At 39.6% G+C, this 16766-nt stretch overlaps 1 protein-coding gene across 1 annotated transcript; it reads right to left on the reverse strand.

The window, feature by feature from the left end:
• Nucleotides 1–13545: 13545 nt before the first annotated feature.
• On the reverse strand, nt 13546–14139 carry LOC149499675 (uncharacterized). The gene has a single exon (XM_089738941.1). The coding sequence runs from the start codon at nt 14137–14139 to the stop codon at nt 13546–13548; it is 594 nt and encodes a 197-aa protein (XP_089595067.1).
• Between the last annotated feature and the right edge of the window lie 2627 nt (nt 14140–16766).

Below are 16766 nucleotides of genomic sequence, written 5' to 3' on the forward strand. Positions count from 1 at the left end.
CAGTAGGACGTAATGTAAACCCACACAGGTATCACCTATCCTGTCCATCTATCCATTAACACGTGAAGCAAAATTGTTTTATGCCCCTTTTTACGAAAATTGCGCGGTCGGAGGAGTATGGAATTTCCCGCATCCCATAAAGAGAATATAGAGAAGGAGTGCAGAATGTTAATATATATTTTTAATCATGCATAAAATTTACATTAAATCAATAAAAAAAAACATTACACACACTACCATGTATTTGACACACACACACATATATGCACTTTTTTGTTTATTGATAGTCTGTGGTCAAATTGAGAGTAGATTAATATTGTTTGTCTTTAATATTATTTGTTTATAGTGTAGTCTTGGCGAAAATTAATAATATTCAAACTTACAGTTTTAATGAATTATAGTCGAATTTCTTCTACTGGGGGATCACTAGTGTCTATAGATTTGCAGTCATGCGTTCCGATTTCAAGAGTGGGACCGCCGTGCATAAATCAATTGAGACCTCAACCTCATGCCTCAAAAAGGGCAGCGGCATACACATTGTGATATCTATGGAGTCTGACAACCACTTGATACTGGAGCGATGAATTCGTTCACTGATTTATACAGAGATTTTTTTTTTATATATTTTCTATGTCAAATGTAATTTTTAATAAATGCAATATGGATTTAATATCTGAAATAAATGAATATAAATAAACTAGCGACCCGCCCTCGCTTCGCTTCGGAAGCTGTAATTTATTATTGATTTCTCCACTATCTAATGGATGTTATTACATATAAACCTTCCTCTTCAATCACTCTATCGATTAAAAAAAACTGCATAAAAATCCGTTGCGTAGTTTTAAAGATTTAAGCATAGATAGGGATATGGGGACAGAGAAAGCGACTTTGTTTTATACTATGTAATGAAATAAAGTAATATAAAAAATAATGGAATATTGATTAAAAAAAAGGGTCATAGAGTTTGACTGTGAACAATAGCAATTTTTTTTTATTGCCATTGTAGGCAGACGATCATACGGCCCACCTGATGGTAAGTGGTCACCGTCGCTCATGGACGTCAGCAATGCCAGGGGCAGAGCCAAGCCGCTGCCTACCATTTCTCAAGCGTTTAGTTTTTAATCGATTTTGGAACGAATTTTTTTATTTATTTATTTCGTTTTTGTCAACCCTACGATGGAATCATTAGCGAGTTCGAAGTGCTGCCGATAGTTTCGCTTTTAACGATGTCACTCGCGTTGTTTCGTGACTTTTCGTACATTTAATATTCCATTGTTCATTATATTAATAATTTGTGCTTGTTACTTCTGGAATCTCGACATGGCACATCAATGGCTCTTAGTTGTCCTTCGCAGAACGGTCGGTGAGGATCTTACTTTTTTTTTTATTGCTTAGATGGGTGGACGAGCTCACAGACCTCTCTTTTTCTCCACCTTATCCCACTATGTGGGGTCGGCACAGACGAGCTCACAGACCACCTGGTGTTAAGTGGTTACCGGAGCCCATAGACATCTACAACGTAAATGCGCCACCCACCTTGAGATATAAGTTCTAAGGTCTCAAGTATAGTTACAACGGCTGCCCCACCCTTCAAACCGAAACGCATTACTGCTTCACGGCAGAAATAAGCAGGGCGGTGGTACCTACCCGCGCGGACTCACAAGAGGTCCTACCACCAGTGGAATTTATGTGGTATTTATGAACTTAATTACCACAGCGTCTCAGAGAACCGAGAAGAATTTTAACGGAACCCACATGAAACCTCCATTCTTCTCTGTTTTTTGTTAGAGCATCTCAGACTTTGAGGCTAACGAGATATCATCATCTATAAAATATATTTTCCATTCAGATTTTTTTTTGCCATTCAGTCAGTTCTGGCGAAAGAAAATTATCTTTACGCGTTTCGGAATTTTGACAAACCTCGAAGAGAATAAGGCAGCGGTGCTCAAATTTTTACTTATTTTTATAAAAGTTTTTATATTACCTACACGGATGGACAAGCTCACGGCCCACCTGGTGTCAAGTGGTTACCGAAGCCCATAGACATCAGCAACGTTAATAAAGCCAACCCACCTCGAGCCATGAGTTCTGAGTCTCCATTTTATTGTACAACCGCTGATCCAGCCTTCAAATGCCGCATTACTGCTTCACGGGAGCAATAGCCTTCAGCAATGTAGCAATGTCGTCATTTAAAAAAACGACTTTGCCTATACATATAGGTGAATACCTCCATCCTGATTATAGCTATCGCAAAGCAGTCTTGTATTCCGATTTTAAGGGAAAAACTGCAATTTCACTTATTTTATTGTGGGTAAAATCTTATGCCCCGAAGTGTACAGCGGCATCCGCGTTGTGATTCATGTCTGGAGTACACAGCTTGACATCAATTGAACGCCAACTCATACTTTTTCTTATTTTTGTGTTTTATTTGTCTCTTCCATCTATATATTAATACGTGAAGCAAAAACTTTGTATCACTTTTTACGAAAATTGCGCGGACCGAGGAGTATGAAATTTTCCACACTTATAGAGAATATAGAGAAGAAGTGAACAATGCTAATATTTTTTAATGCATAAAAGATACATTAAATCAATAAAGAAAACATTACACACACTACATACCATGTATTTGACGCACACACGCATGCATACTATTTATTGTCAAACTTTTGTTCTTGACGTCTTCAAGTTGAGAATAAACTAAATATTGTTTGTCTTTTTTAATATTTTTAAGTGTAGTCATGGCGAAATTTGTGATTAAAGAAGTATAAACTACAATCATAACAGTGTACCAACTTACAATGCCAATTAATTATAGTCGAATTTCGACTACTGCGGGACCTCTAGTTAAAAATAAACACAACTGCTCATTTATTCAAGTTTATAATTGCTACACTTTATAATTACTTTAAAAATAGAATTACGGTTCTGTTTGATTCTCGTACAAGCTAAATAAATCCTTATTCAAATGAGGCTTACATCGAGTGTTCTTTAAAAATCTTTAAGAGAACGCGTATGATTTTTTAAAAGCAAACCGAGTTTTGCGATTTTTAACCTTATTCCTTTTCGTTAGCCACCAATATTAATGTATTAAATTCATTTTTAAAAGACCTTAACGTAGCATTTATAAAGAACGTTTTGATAATTTTTTTCGTGGAGTTACTTAAGTCTTTCCGCGTCGGAAGAACTCGTTAATTGAGTGGTTACAGTTTGCGAAGTTTTTCCTCTCTGTTAACTTTTAAACGCTTTTAGTTTTTGTTGCGTACCCGTTGAGACTTTGTGGTGAAGCTTAAATAAGTTGAGTTTCGCAAAAAAAAAAAAAACTTCATCTCCCTTAATAACTTCCGAGAGTTTGTTCAGAGTTAAAAAGCACAATCAATGCTTGTGCTTTTCTTTTGGTACGGCACGGTTCTAAGCGCCATATATTACCAGCCTGCCTATATCAGTGAGACAGACATCATCCACTTAAGACTTCGACTTCAATATTCAAGGATTGCGTCACACACTCTGTGATGTGTTAACCATATAACTCACGCGCAATTGGTATAAGGGTATTGGTATATCAGAGGACTAGAAGGAAAGTGCTTCAATAGAAGTAGCTATAACTCGAGGAGTATCTGTAAAATAACTACTGGATAGGTTTTTTTTTTTTCTGGGCGTTTATTATCTATATATCGACGCTTGAAAGGCAAACGTGACTAAGCGACAATAACTGCTTTGTACATAAATGATAGACAATAACCGTATTCGATGCGCAAAAAATATATATTTTTAGGTCTATTAAAATCATTTCAATCCTACAGCTAGATTCGTTAGAATAGTTTTTTTTTCAGGTATTTCTCAGGTATATTTTAAATTAGTTTCAACTTTAAATTAGTCTACTGTAAAGTTCACGCATTGTCGCTTAGTCACGTTTGCCTTTCAAGCGTCGATATGTTTACTATGTTAATTATCTATATATCAGCGCCGGATAGTCGCGTTACGAACCCATGAATTAATAGTGCTTATAACGTAGATAGACAAGAAAGTTGAGAACTGTTAGATTAAATAAATAACACTAAGTTTTACACAGTTATACTTTTTATTTATTTAATATTTAATATAGATGAAAATACAATGCGGTGGATGTCACGGAGTAGAGAGACAAGAAGTGCCATAGATTATATATCATCTCATGTTCATATTGAGTTATAAGGCGCCAAATTTAAAATTATTTCAACAAGAACGAAACGCAACTGTCACATCTATCGAATGTACAGAGAGAGCACTACAGACAGTTTTTATCCGATGTCTGGTATTACTATCTGATGAAGTCGCGCGGCGGAGGCACGTCCGCGATCAGAGATAGCTTTGGTAAGCATTAGAAATACCCGCTATAAAGATATAAGTATTTAACTTTTTTTTTATTGCATAGATGGGTGGATGAGCTCACAGCCCACCTGGTGTTAAGTGGTTACGGGAGACCATAGACATCTACAACGTTAATGCGCCACCCGCCTTGAGATATAAGTATCAAGGCCTCAGCATAGTTACAACGGCTGCCCCACCCTTCAAATCGAAACGCATTACTGCTTCACGGCAGAAATAGGCAGGGTGGTGGTACCTACCCGTGAGCACTCACAAGACGTCCGACCACCAGTAATTACGCAAATTATAATTTTGCGGGTTTGATTTTTATTACACGATGTTATTCCTTCACCGTGGAAGTCAATCGTGAACATTCGTGAAGTACGTATTTCATTAGAAAAATTGGTACCCGCATCGTCCCATAAGGAACTTCGTTCCAAAAAAACTCGAATGCTCTACCGAGAAATGTCACCCGCTCAGTGGAAGATATTACCTTTATTGATCGCCCCAATAGCTTAGTTTTTAAATTAGATACTGGCAATAGGACGTCTTGTCCGCACGGGTGCCACCACCCTGCCGGGAAGCAGTAATTCGTTTCGGTTTGAAGAGTGGGGCAGCCGTTGTGCTATTAAATCTGAGGCTTGGAATTGGTGTCTCAAGGTGGATTTACGTTGTTGATGCCTATGGGCTCTGATAAACACTTAGCACCAAGTGGGCTGTGAGATCATCCACCCATCTAAGATATAAAAAATAAAATAAACCATGTTTTAGTGGTTGTATTATCAAGAAGTTGTTATTATCCGCAACATGCTTCGTTAGGTTACAGAAATAGAGTTATCAGCAACATGCTTCGTCGAAAAGTACAATACTTACTTTCAGCTGCAAGCGTCGTCATAAGTACATATAGGTCCACGCTAACAGCAATGCGCGCGTAGGCATCGGCTAGTCAAACAAGCCACTCCGAATGGCACCCGGCCCGAAAGTAACCATTACGCTAGCAGTATTGCCACGCTGTATGGCAATGGATAATCTCTGAACCAGGTACGACCTAGACCTAGGATCGTGGCCTTGCCCTCTAAGGCGGTGGCCAATTGCAGCAATAAACTTTTTGGCCTCCGAACTCCACACACCCGTCGTTTCCACTACCACTGGAAAAACAGGTATGTAGATTTCAGAGCATCGTACTTGGCATGCTTCGTTTTAGCCGACGCCTCAGCAGCAAAGCCTGCACATTGTCGGGTCCCAGATAAATGACACGCCCCGTACGTACAGCTACAGTTTGCGTCCCATAACAAACAGCGTCCTTTTTCCCAAGGAATCAGAGTCAAACCATCCGGCCTCTTTCCATCCGACCTGCTGAGGCCAGGTGGTTCCAACACACACGGGATATTTGCGGTGACCAAAGCACGTCGAATAATATAATTAAGTGCATGGTGTCTCGGGAAGCGGCCAGCCGATCTAACACAACTCAGTCCATGCAGTCCGGTGGCATCCACCATACTACCACAGACACATCGATGGGGCTCGCAAATGCTGCGGCCACTCTCAATAAATTATTATCAAGAAATGTCCCCAGCTGTGGTGAAGGAAATGCTTGCAACCAAGCACCAGATTCCGGACTGGAGACCGCTCTCAGACGCGCTAATTCAACCCAAGTGGCGTCTCCTAGCAAAGTTGACAAAGTCAGCTTGCACAGCACATCATCCCAACACCTCTGCGAGCTCCTGTTCACCGGGAACGCCTCATTCGGACATAAAAGGCCCCAAGTCGCCAAAGCCTCGCTCGCAAACGGAATCGTAGATCCATCACCATTCGTACCCAGTAACTTAGCAACAAAGTCTACAACCCCATAACACGAAGCCAGGAAAGCAGCGAGCCCAGTACGCTCCATTTGTCGCACCCCCAGGCCGCCATGACGTATAGGTAAAACAGCCTGGCACCATTGTCTGTCATCCAAGCTTACGTTTAAAATAGTCTCCAGTGTATCCCTCAACAAAGCATCAAGCTGGGCCACATCCTGAGTGAAAAGCCACGTTGGACAAGTTCTCACCAAATACGTCAAACGAGGCATCGAAAAGCAACAACGAAGCAAGACGAGAGCCACGTGAGATGATAAGCTCAATAGGTTGCCGCGCAATGACGACAATAACTGCCTTTTTATTTCCAGAGAACTTGGTACTCCATCCTGAAATATTGGAGAACCAAGCAAAATGAAATTACTTTTATTCAAAACTTTGATACCTGGAACCAACTTCTGAAAATCTTTAACTACGCTTGCTGATACTTCAATAGAAAAGTATACCTCACATTTCCCAGTATTAACCTCCAAGCCGACATCTCGCAACTTCGCAAATAAAAGTCTGATGTCGTCTAGCACGGAATCTGGGGGACCACCTATTGTGCCGTCATCTAAATACCATAGGTTTAAAGGTGACTTGACGGTCTTTATAATGCTGTGGATAGCAAGACTAAAAATTAATGGGCCAAGAAGATCGCCCTGTTGGGCACCTACCTCTGAGTCAATGGAAGATTCCATAAAGAATAACTTGCTGGAAGAGCTGTAACACTAGTACAAGAATGGGTATAAAGCCGGAATCTTTTCCTTGATTTTATTTAAAATTATATCTCTAAGCTATTAAAAGCATTCTTTATATCAAGCTTTACAATTGCACTGTTACAGCTCTCCCTGCTCATAGCAAATGCACGGGTAGCATGAATGGCGTTCCATTATCAAGAATGAGCTAAGTATCGATAGCGGATCACGGGACAATCAATATACGGTATTCGATAATATTTGTTTGCAATTCTCAAACATGGATATGCTCAATTAAATATTTACAACAAACATTCATTATATTATTTAAATCATTGATAACAAACATTTGTAAGGGGGCCACACATACCGATATTGGATTGAACATGTTTTGATTGTAACCTTATATGTTTATGATTTTATAACGTGCGAAGCATTTATTTCAGAACATCCTGAAATTTTAATGTATTCAAAGATACAATTCGAACAATAACACAATCAGTGCTCGCTGCGAAACTTAAGTTTACAATTAACTGTTATCGATTGAAACTGAATTCAGTTTTACATGCTGATGAGTTCGGAACTAGCAATGGAAAATATGAACGCAAAACTTATATGTAGGTAGCACATAATATGTACAAAGTGACGCTTGACACGATCAATGTGTAGGGAGAATCTAACTATCAATTTTATTAGTCTTCTATATTATAATATTAGCCTGTGTAAACATAGTTGAAATTAAATTTATGAATTTAACCTATTTTAAAATAAGCATTTAATTTAAACTAATTAAAAATTAAAATTAAGATTTTAAAAAAGGTTTTAATTGAAAAAATTTAAAAAAAGAATTTAGACATAAACTTAAAAAAAAATATATAATTAATAGAAAAATATAATAATTAAAGAAATATAATTAATTAAAAAAATAATAAATTGAAAATTAAAATAAAAAAAACGAATTAAGAATTAAAAATTAAATGTGATTCAACAACGCTCATATCGCAAAAACAAAAATCATGAAGACACATTTGATTGTAACAAACATTCTTAGCTGCATTTTTGGTGAGTTTTGTTTTATTTATTTTCTTATATAAAGCATAAATTGCTAGACCAGGCCTGGGCAAATGACTGGGAATTTTGTCTGGCCCGTGAAGCATTGTATATATTATTATTAAAAACACAAATATTAGTTTTTGTCTAACATAAATTGGTACATAAAAATTTTTAAATATAATATTAAGCAATACTGATACACATTATCAGGGCCGGTGGGAGCCAAAATTTTCTCCCGAACAACCGCTCTTTTCAACGCCTCCTATTCGAAAATATAATTATGATAATTGAACAATTACAGTATGTATAATAGTCGCACAATATAAAATTAGAAGAAAAACTGTTTGGCCCGAGGTCAAATTTTCATCTGCAATGTGGCCCGACTATCAAAATATTTGCCCACCGCTGTGCTAGATGATAGTGATAATCTTATCGTGATGTTGAAATTCCAAGTCAAACAAAGTGCCAGACCGCGAGATGATATTAGTTTGTTCTGTGTAGAAAGGAATTTAATGCCATGTAATAGAATTTTTTAATTAAAAATTTACGGTTGTTACCGCGATATTCAGATGTTGATTAATAGCATCTTAGTCGTTTATGGCGACGAAAACATCAGGATGAGCACAGCAGAAACGCGAGAGTAATTTTTTAAGTGAATCTTCTTTATCGATGTAGGGAGAAAAAAACGTATGTAACGTTTTTCGGTTACGCTCCATCTTAATTACTTCCGTTACGCGCCATGTTTATTTTATTTCTATTTAGTTTGTTATCAACAGATGTCGCTGCACGTAAATTCAACAATTCCTGAATCGCGGTGACGGTATTTCTCTTGCTAAATCATACCTACCTGGCGTCGGGATACCGTGATAATGCAGGCGATTCCCCCGGGGTGCGGCTGCTCCATTGAACTGCGGAGTGGTTAACCCTTGCGACTATTTTTATATTTTATAAGTTTCACTTCTACCGTTTGTGACTTGCACACACACACACTTTTTAAATTATAACTGTACATGCCCTTTCTATTAGAAATGTGTACTTAGCGGTAGCCATCATTCAACATAAGATATTTGACAGATGCCTCCTGAATGTCGCTCAGAAGTTTAGATATAATTATTACAAACTAGAGGTCCCGCAGTAGTCGAGATTCGACTATAATTAATTGGAATTGTAGGTTTGTACACTATTATTTTTGTATTTTATACTTCTATAATCACAAATTACGCCAAGACTTCACTATAAAAAATAATAACAAAGACAAACCATATTCTATTCTCAATTTGACAACAGATGTCAAGAACAAATGTTTGACAATAAATGGTATGCATGCGTGTGTGCGTCAAATACATGGTATGTAGTGTGTGTAATGTTTTCTTTATTGATTTAATGTAACTTATAAGTATTATTTTAAAAAATATTAGCATTGTGCACTTCTTCTCTATATTCTCTATAAGTGTGGAAAATTTCATACTCCTCCGTCCGCGCAATTTTCGTAAAAAGGGATACAAAGTTTTTGCTTCACGTATTAATATATAGATTCCGAACAACAAAATCGAGACAGTCGGTCTATCGACCAATTAAACCCGCTCGGTGGAAGATCTTCCCCTTATTTGAAAAACAACATGACAACTATCCATTTGTGTATACAATAATATGATTTTAGGAAACTGAGAAATATATTTGGATATTTCAGGCTCAAAATACGTTTGGAGTCTCTGGATCTGCGGAGGGACTTCGCTTCTCTCTGTATTTTGTACCGTATGTTCCATGGAGAGTGCTCTGAGAAATTGCTGGAGATTATTGCATCATCTCGTTTTTACAATCGCACCGCCCGCCACCGGAATAGAGTTCATCCATACTACCTGGAGCCACTGCGTTCATCCACAGTGCGTTTCCAGAGATCTTTTTGCCACGTACCATCCGGCTTTGGAATGAGCTCCCCTCCACGATGTTTCCTGAGCGCTATGAAATGTCCTTCTTCAAACGAGGCTTGTGGAGAGTTGTGGTTTGTTTATTCGTATTCTCGGGATATTATGCTCCGAACACATAAAAGTCAAACACACCAATTCAACAATAATATAATAATATAATATTATGTGTACAATGTTCTAATAAAAAGTAAAAAAGAGAAAACAAGTTGCTAGGCACTACAAGACACCAATTAAAACTAAACTTATAATACGTTTTTACAATCCACTTAAATCGACGCGCGCGAATCTCGTAAGATGACGTCACGGGACACCTGCGCGTTCGGGAACTCCGATCGCGACCGATGACGCCCGAGTGCAACCGAATGTTGCACGCTACATCAGCCCCCCCGGAGACCGTTACGGTCGATAAAAATCGGGAAAGCGCACTTGACGTCCAGATTTCGTTCTTTGCACTGAACGTGAAATGCTTGGAGGTGAATCAGCAAAGTGAGATTCCGAGTCGCTTAAGATGTACGCCGGCTTCAATCTGTCTAATGACACCGTGGCAGGCTTTCCTTTGATGTCTAATTTGTAATATTTATCTTGACGTTCTAGTACCGTATAGGGTCCTGTGTATGGCGGCTGCAGAGGTTTTCTAATAGCGTCTTGGCGGAGAAAAACTTGATTTGAAGATGATAACTGTTTACTTATGAAAACTAGAGAAGTACCATGATGTATCACAGGCGTTGGTTTGATCTTTCGGATGTAGGCTCTTAAACGGGAAAGAAAATCATTGTGGTCTACGACTTCTGTGGGCGAGGTGTTGAAAAATGTACCCGGTAATCGTAGGGGCTCTCCATACACCAACTCTGCAGATGACGAACCAACATCTTCCTTCCATGCCGAACGTATTCCGAGAAGTACCCAAGGTAGAACCTCATACCATTCATCGTTCTCGTGGCACATAATTGCCGATTTGAGCTGGCGGTGGAATCTTTCGACCATACCATTTGCGGCTGGATGGTACGCTGTTGTTTGAATATGATGGGTTCCTGTTAATCTAGAAAGTTCTTTAAACAAATGTGCATCGAACTGTTTACCTCTGTCCGTCGTAATTTTCTCTGGGCAGCCAAAACGTGATATCCAGCCCGTAACGAAAGCTCTTGCCACTGTCTCAGCTTTGATATCATAGAGCGGCATAACCTCTGGCCAACGTGTAAATCTGTCCACTACTGTAAGACAGTATTTAAAATCGTGTGAAGCTGGCAGAGGTCCAATGAGATCTATATGTACGTGACTAAATCTATTAGATGGAGGAATAAACGCATGTACCGGAGACTGTATATGCCGTGTGATTTTCGAGCGCTGGCATGGGAGACATGTGCGTACCCAGTTGCTGCAGTCCTTCTTAATGCTAGGCCAGACATATTTCTGTGTCATCAATCTTACAGTAGCTTTTACTCCTGGATGACTCAACCCGTGAATATTATCGAACGCTTGTTTACGAAACTGTGACGTCAGATAAAGTCGAGGAGAAGGGCTACGAGTATCACAATATAAGCTCTCACCCGAACCAGAAATGTTGATTTTCTGCAGGTCAAGTGAAGAGCCGCATTCTAGCAGTTTTTGAAGTTCTTGGTCGTCTTTTTGCGAAGATGCTAAAGCATGCATATCAAGCTCACTCGTAATTGCTTCTGTGCGGGAAAGAGCGTCTGCCACTACGTTTTGGTCTCCTGAAATATGTCGTACATCGGTTGTAAATTGTGACACAAAATCAAAATAGCGAAATTGCCGCGGAGAACAGTTTTCTGATGCTTTTTTGAATGCTGAGACTATTGGTTTATGATCTGTAAGCACAGTGAAAACTCTGCCTTCCACCATATGTCTAAAGTGCTTTACTGCTTCATAGATAGCTAACAACTCTCTATCGAATGGGCTATACTTTCTTTGTGCTTTATTCAATTTTTTTGAAAAGAATCCGAGTGGTTGCTGTCCTTCATCTGTCTTTTGCTGTAGTACGGCACCGATTGCATTATCAGAAGCGTCTGTACAGAGTATCAAAGCTGCCGATGGGTTAGGATGAGCTAGCAATGTCGCTTCAGCCAAACTTTTCTTACAAGCGATAAAGGCTTCCAGCAGTTCAGCTGACCAGGTAATAGGCGTACGGGGTTTTAAAGCTGGGCCGGACAAAACATTGTGGAGCGGAGCTTGGATATTTGCAGCTTTAGGCATGAAACGTCTATAGAAATTAACCATACCCAGAAATCTTCGTAATTCTTTAATAGTTTTCGGCTGCGGGAAGTTCTGGATCGCCTCCACTTTCTGAAGAAGCGGTCTGGTGCCCGAAGATGATACGGCGTAGCCTAAAAAATCTACCTGAGGCTCACCAAACACGCATTTCGAAACATTAATAACAACGCCGTGGTCCTGGAGACGTTGAAATACTTTCTTCAGATGTTCCAGGTGCAATGTCTCGTTCTGGCTCCCTATTAAAATATCATCGATATAAGGATAACAAAAGTCAAGGTCTCTCAAGATTTCATCCATGAAGCGTTGAAATGTTTGAGCTGCGTTGCAAAGACCGAAGCTCATAAACGGAAATTCAAATAATCCGAAAGGAGTCGTAACAGCTGTTTTCGCTATATCTGCTGGGTTTACCGGTAATTGATTATAAGCTCGGATTAAATCGATTTTGCTGAAGACGGTACACCCAAAAAGGTTATGTGAAAAGTCGCCTATATGGCGGACCGGGTATCGGTCAGGTATTGTCCGTGCATTTAATGCCCAATAGTCGCCACACACGCGCCACTCATTATTTTTCTTCGGAACTAAGTGTAATGGCGATGACCATGGACTGTCTGATCTTACTGCAATACCTGCTCTTACCATATCCTCGAACTCACGGGTGGCTATTCGGAGTCGATCCGGTGCTAGACGACGAGGACGACTGAATACTGGTGGCCCTGGAGTGGTACGGATGTGGTGAAACGTATTATGTTTAATTTTACGCTTAGACAGGTCCCCAGCCGGACGAGTGATGTCCGGGAACTGAGAAAGCAAATCATGATAGCGTGAAGTACCTGTAACAGACTTAATTTGATATAAATCGGTTGACGCAGGCTGAGCGTGAGCACTGAGCGACGTTATATTGTCTATCAAACGGTGATGTCTAGCATCCACCAATAAGTTATAATGCGACAAAAAATCTATGCCTATAATAGGCTTGCCGACGTCCGCTACAACGAAACGCCAAAAGAATGCACGTCTAAGTCCAAAATCTAAAGAAATGTTTATCCAACCGAACGTGTTTATGGTTGAACCGTTTGCTGCATACAGTTTATAGTCTGTTTTCACACATTGTCTATTTTGTACGCACTTATACGGGTAAACACATAAGTCTGAACCGGTGTCAACTAAATATTGCACTTTTGTCTTACGATCGGTTACAAAAACACGGCCAGCTGTCACACTACCGCAGTCAGGAGTCGCCGTCTTCACTGACTGCTTGTTTCGTTTCCCTCCCTGAAGGAACACGGCTCCCGGCACTTCGTAGATTTGTTACCAAAACGTCGATGGTACCAGCAGTGCCTTGTATCTATGCTGGAGCGGCTTCGGGATCGTTGACGCCAGCGCGGGGACTGTACTCGAGTTCTCGAGCGCGAATGGGAAATAGCCGACAGCTCGTTCATCTTCTTTGCGAGATCATCAATGCGGCGTGTCAATTGTTCCATAGTGAACGTAGAAGAAGAAACTTCGGTTGTAGGAACTGCCGTAGACGTTTGCAGCCACTTGATTGTGAGGTTGAAGCGTAATCTCATGAATTTTATCAACAATTTGAGCCACTGAGTCTAGAGGAAGGTCGACTTGCGCTGCTATAATCGCTTGTACATGACTGGGTAAACGACTCGTCCACAGTGACCGAATGAACTCGTCGGGTACATCCGATCCAGCTAGATTTCGCAAGTGTCGCAGGAATTGTGACGGTTTTCTGTCACCCAGCTCTTCATGTGTAAGAAGCTGTCTCACTCGTTGTTCTTGGGACGCAGATAACCGCGAAATCAACTCAGTTTTTATCTTCTCGTATTTGTTTTCCGTTGGCGGATTAGTTATAATGTCTTTAACTTCACACACGTATTTATAATCTAGATTTGCCAAGACGTGGTAAAATTTTGTCGCATCAACCGTGATATTTGAAAGCGCGAACTGTCCTTCTAATTGTACGAACCACAACGCGGGCTCATTAGGCCAAAATGGCGGGACTTTTACACCAACACGACAAACCTCACTCGTACTGTCCATCTTGCCGCTATTTGAAGTCATCACTTGTTAATGCAACGATTTAATATATTTATAACTTGTACACTGGATCACGTCGGGGTCACCACTGTGGTTTGTTTATTCGTATTCTCGGGATATTATGCTCCGAACACATAAAAGTCAAACACACCAATTCAACAATAATATAATAATATAATATTATGTGTACAATGTTCTAATAAAAAGTAAAAAAGAGAAAACAAGTTGCTAGGCACTACAAGACACCAATTAAAACTAAACTTATAATACGTTTTTACAATCCACTTAAATCGACGCGCGCGAATCTCGTAAGATGACGTCACGGGACACCTGCGCGTTCGGGAACTCCGATCGCGACCGATGACGCCCGAGTGCAACCGAATGTTGCACGCTACAGAGTACTCAACGGTAGGCAGCGGCTTGGTTCTGTCCCTGGCATTGCTGAAGTCCATGGGCGACGGTAACCACGCATCATCAGGTGGACCGTATGCTCATCTGTCTACAAGAGCAATAATAAAATAAAAAATATACATATACTGGAAAGCTCTCCTCCTCCGATCCTCAGTCGATCGCTCATTGCTGAGCATCGTGATGCGCCCGCCTGTGACCTTTTTTTGTAATTTGTAGCCACTTTTGTCGGTCAGTGGCACAGTGAAGTGCGTGGCTCAGTCCAGACACTCGGACACTTGGTCACTCCACCTTTTTCGGCTCCGACCTCTGGATCGTCTTCCATCCACTTTACCTGTCACTATGAGTCTTTCTAGATTAATGAAGAAACAAATATTTGATTATCAACATCGTTTTCCTCTCTCTATTGTAGTACCTTAAACAATCATTGTACAATTCTGTTGAACTCGCTCACGTGTACGTCTGAGTGACCACCGCGAGCGTAAATACCAAACTCGCAAAATGGCGTCAAAATTTTTTTTCGGAAGTCACGCGGCCCTGGCTATTGCATTACGTGCCAGATGAATTTGCTTGCATAAATGGTTCGTTTATAGATGTTGGTTTTCACGATTTAATCTCAATGATTGATCTTGATGTTAATAACTTTTTTTGTTTTTGTTTTGTACAAAATTTATTTATATTTCCATAGCGAAAGCCATTATCCCGAGCACGCAATCGTGCGGTGTGGACAATTCACCGATAAATATTGTTTACGAGGGCAGAGCTCGCATCGAGACCTATCCCTGGCTGGGAATACTGTACTATCCATTATGTGAGTACTGAAAACCGTTCGTACGTACGTTTTTCATTAGTTTGCATGAAGCTATTTAAAAAATGAACATCATAAAAATTGCATATGCATTTAAATTTATGAATACGCTTTTATTAGCTTATGTATATTTGTAACGGAATCTTTGAACATGATTTTCACCCCCTTCAAAACGTCGAATTAACTCGAAATTTGGTATACTTATTAAGGACCGATGACAATTCAATACTTAAAAATTAATTGAAAAAAAAAATTAGAATTCATCTAAAATGGAAAATAAATAATAGTTTAAAAAAACTAACAAAATACGCCTTTATAGAAAATACAACTAAAAAATAGAAAATAAATTTTAATAAATTTGAATTAAAAATAGTGTAAGAAAAAATTATTTTATTGTAAAAAAAAAGCGTGGGGTGCATAGTATCAGTAGTTATAAATATTTTATGAACAGATATAAGTAGAAGTATTTTTTTTCTCCTTCATTGTATAATTTTCCATTTTCAAACTGGCTTCTGACTATTGGCCTTTTTTTTTTTTTTTAAACTCCCTTAGCTGCATTGAGGCCTTCGTTTATACGTCACATGAAGATATTTTTCAGATTTCATTTGTACAATATAACAAAGTATTTGTGAAAATCAGACGCGGCACAAGTAAATGATTCAGAAGCTTTTTATCTCATTATGTCGCACGTAGCCTTCCACAAGGTGGACGCATCCTACCTACTCTAGTAACCTCGAGGGGTTATTCTAGATTCCCCAACTAGTAGGTGAGCTCACGGGGCTCAAATCGGGAGAGTTGTTAACACTGGCCCTAGCAAGAACAGTGTTTCGCAGAATCTACCACCGAATCGGAACCGCTACTCTCTGAGAAGATCCGGCGAAAAACTCAGTGGGCTGCGTCTATGTGTTAATTTACTCGTCGAGCCCTTCGTCGCAAGCGACGGGTTGGGCCAAGACGGTGACCGGTGCGTGAGGTACCTAAAAGCACAGTTAATGGATCGGGAGGATCCGTAATGACGTTTTCAGGGCGACGTCGACTGTTTACTTTCGGTCTACAGGATCGGGTATGAGCCTCCTCCGGGATGAACGATGACCTATTGAGGTTCACGGGAATTCGTTGGATGCAGACAACGCAGAACCGGTCGTTCTGACGAGGCTTGGGGAACCCTATGCCCAGCAGTGGACGTCTGTGGGCTAAAAGAAAAAAGATAGAAGATGTCGCACGTCAAATCAATTGATTCCGTTTGCCTCTTTTTAATGTCGATTTTTCGTTTCACCGAATACCAAATTACAGCATATCTAAAGTTTTTTTTTTACTCTAATGAATTTAGTTGTCAACAAAACAACCTAATTATAAAAGAAATGAAAAAATGCGATATTAAAATCACATGTCACATTTTTTTTTGTTATCTTTA

The sequence above is a fragment of the Bombyx mandarina genome, chromosome 28 (assembly GCF_030267445.1).
Source record: "Bombyx mandarina strain Sakado chromosome 28, ASM3026744v2".
Lineage (NCBI taxonomy): Eukaryota > Metazoa > Arthropoda > Insecta > Lepidoptera > Bombycidae > Bombyx > Bombyx mandarina.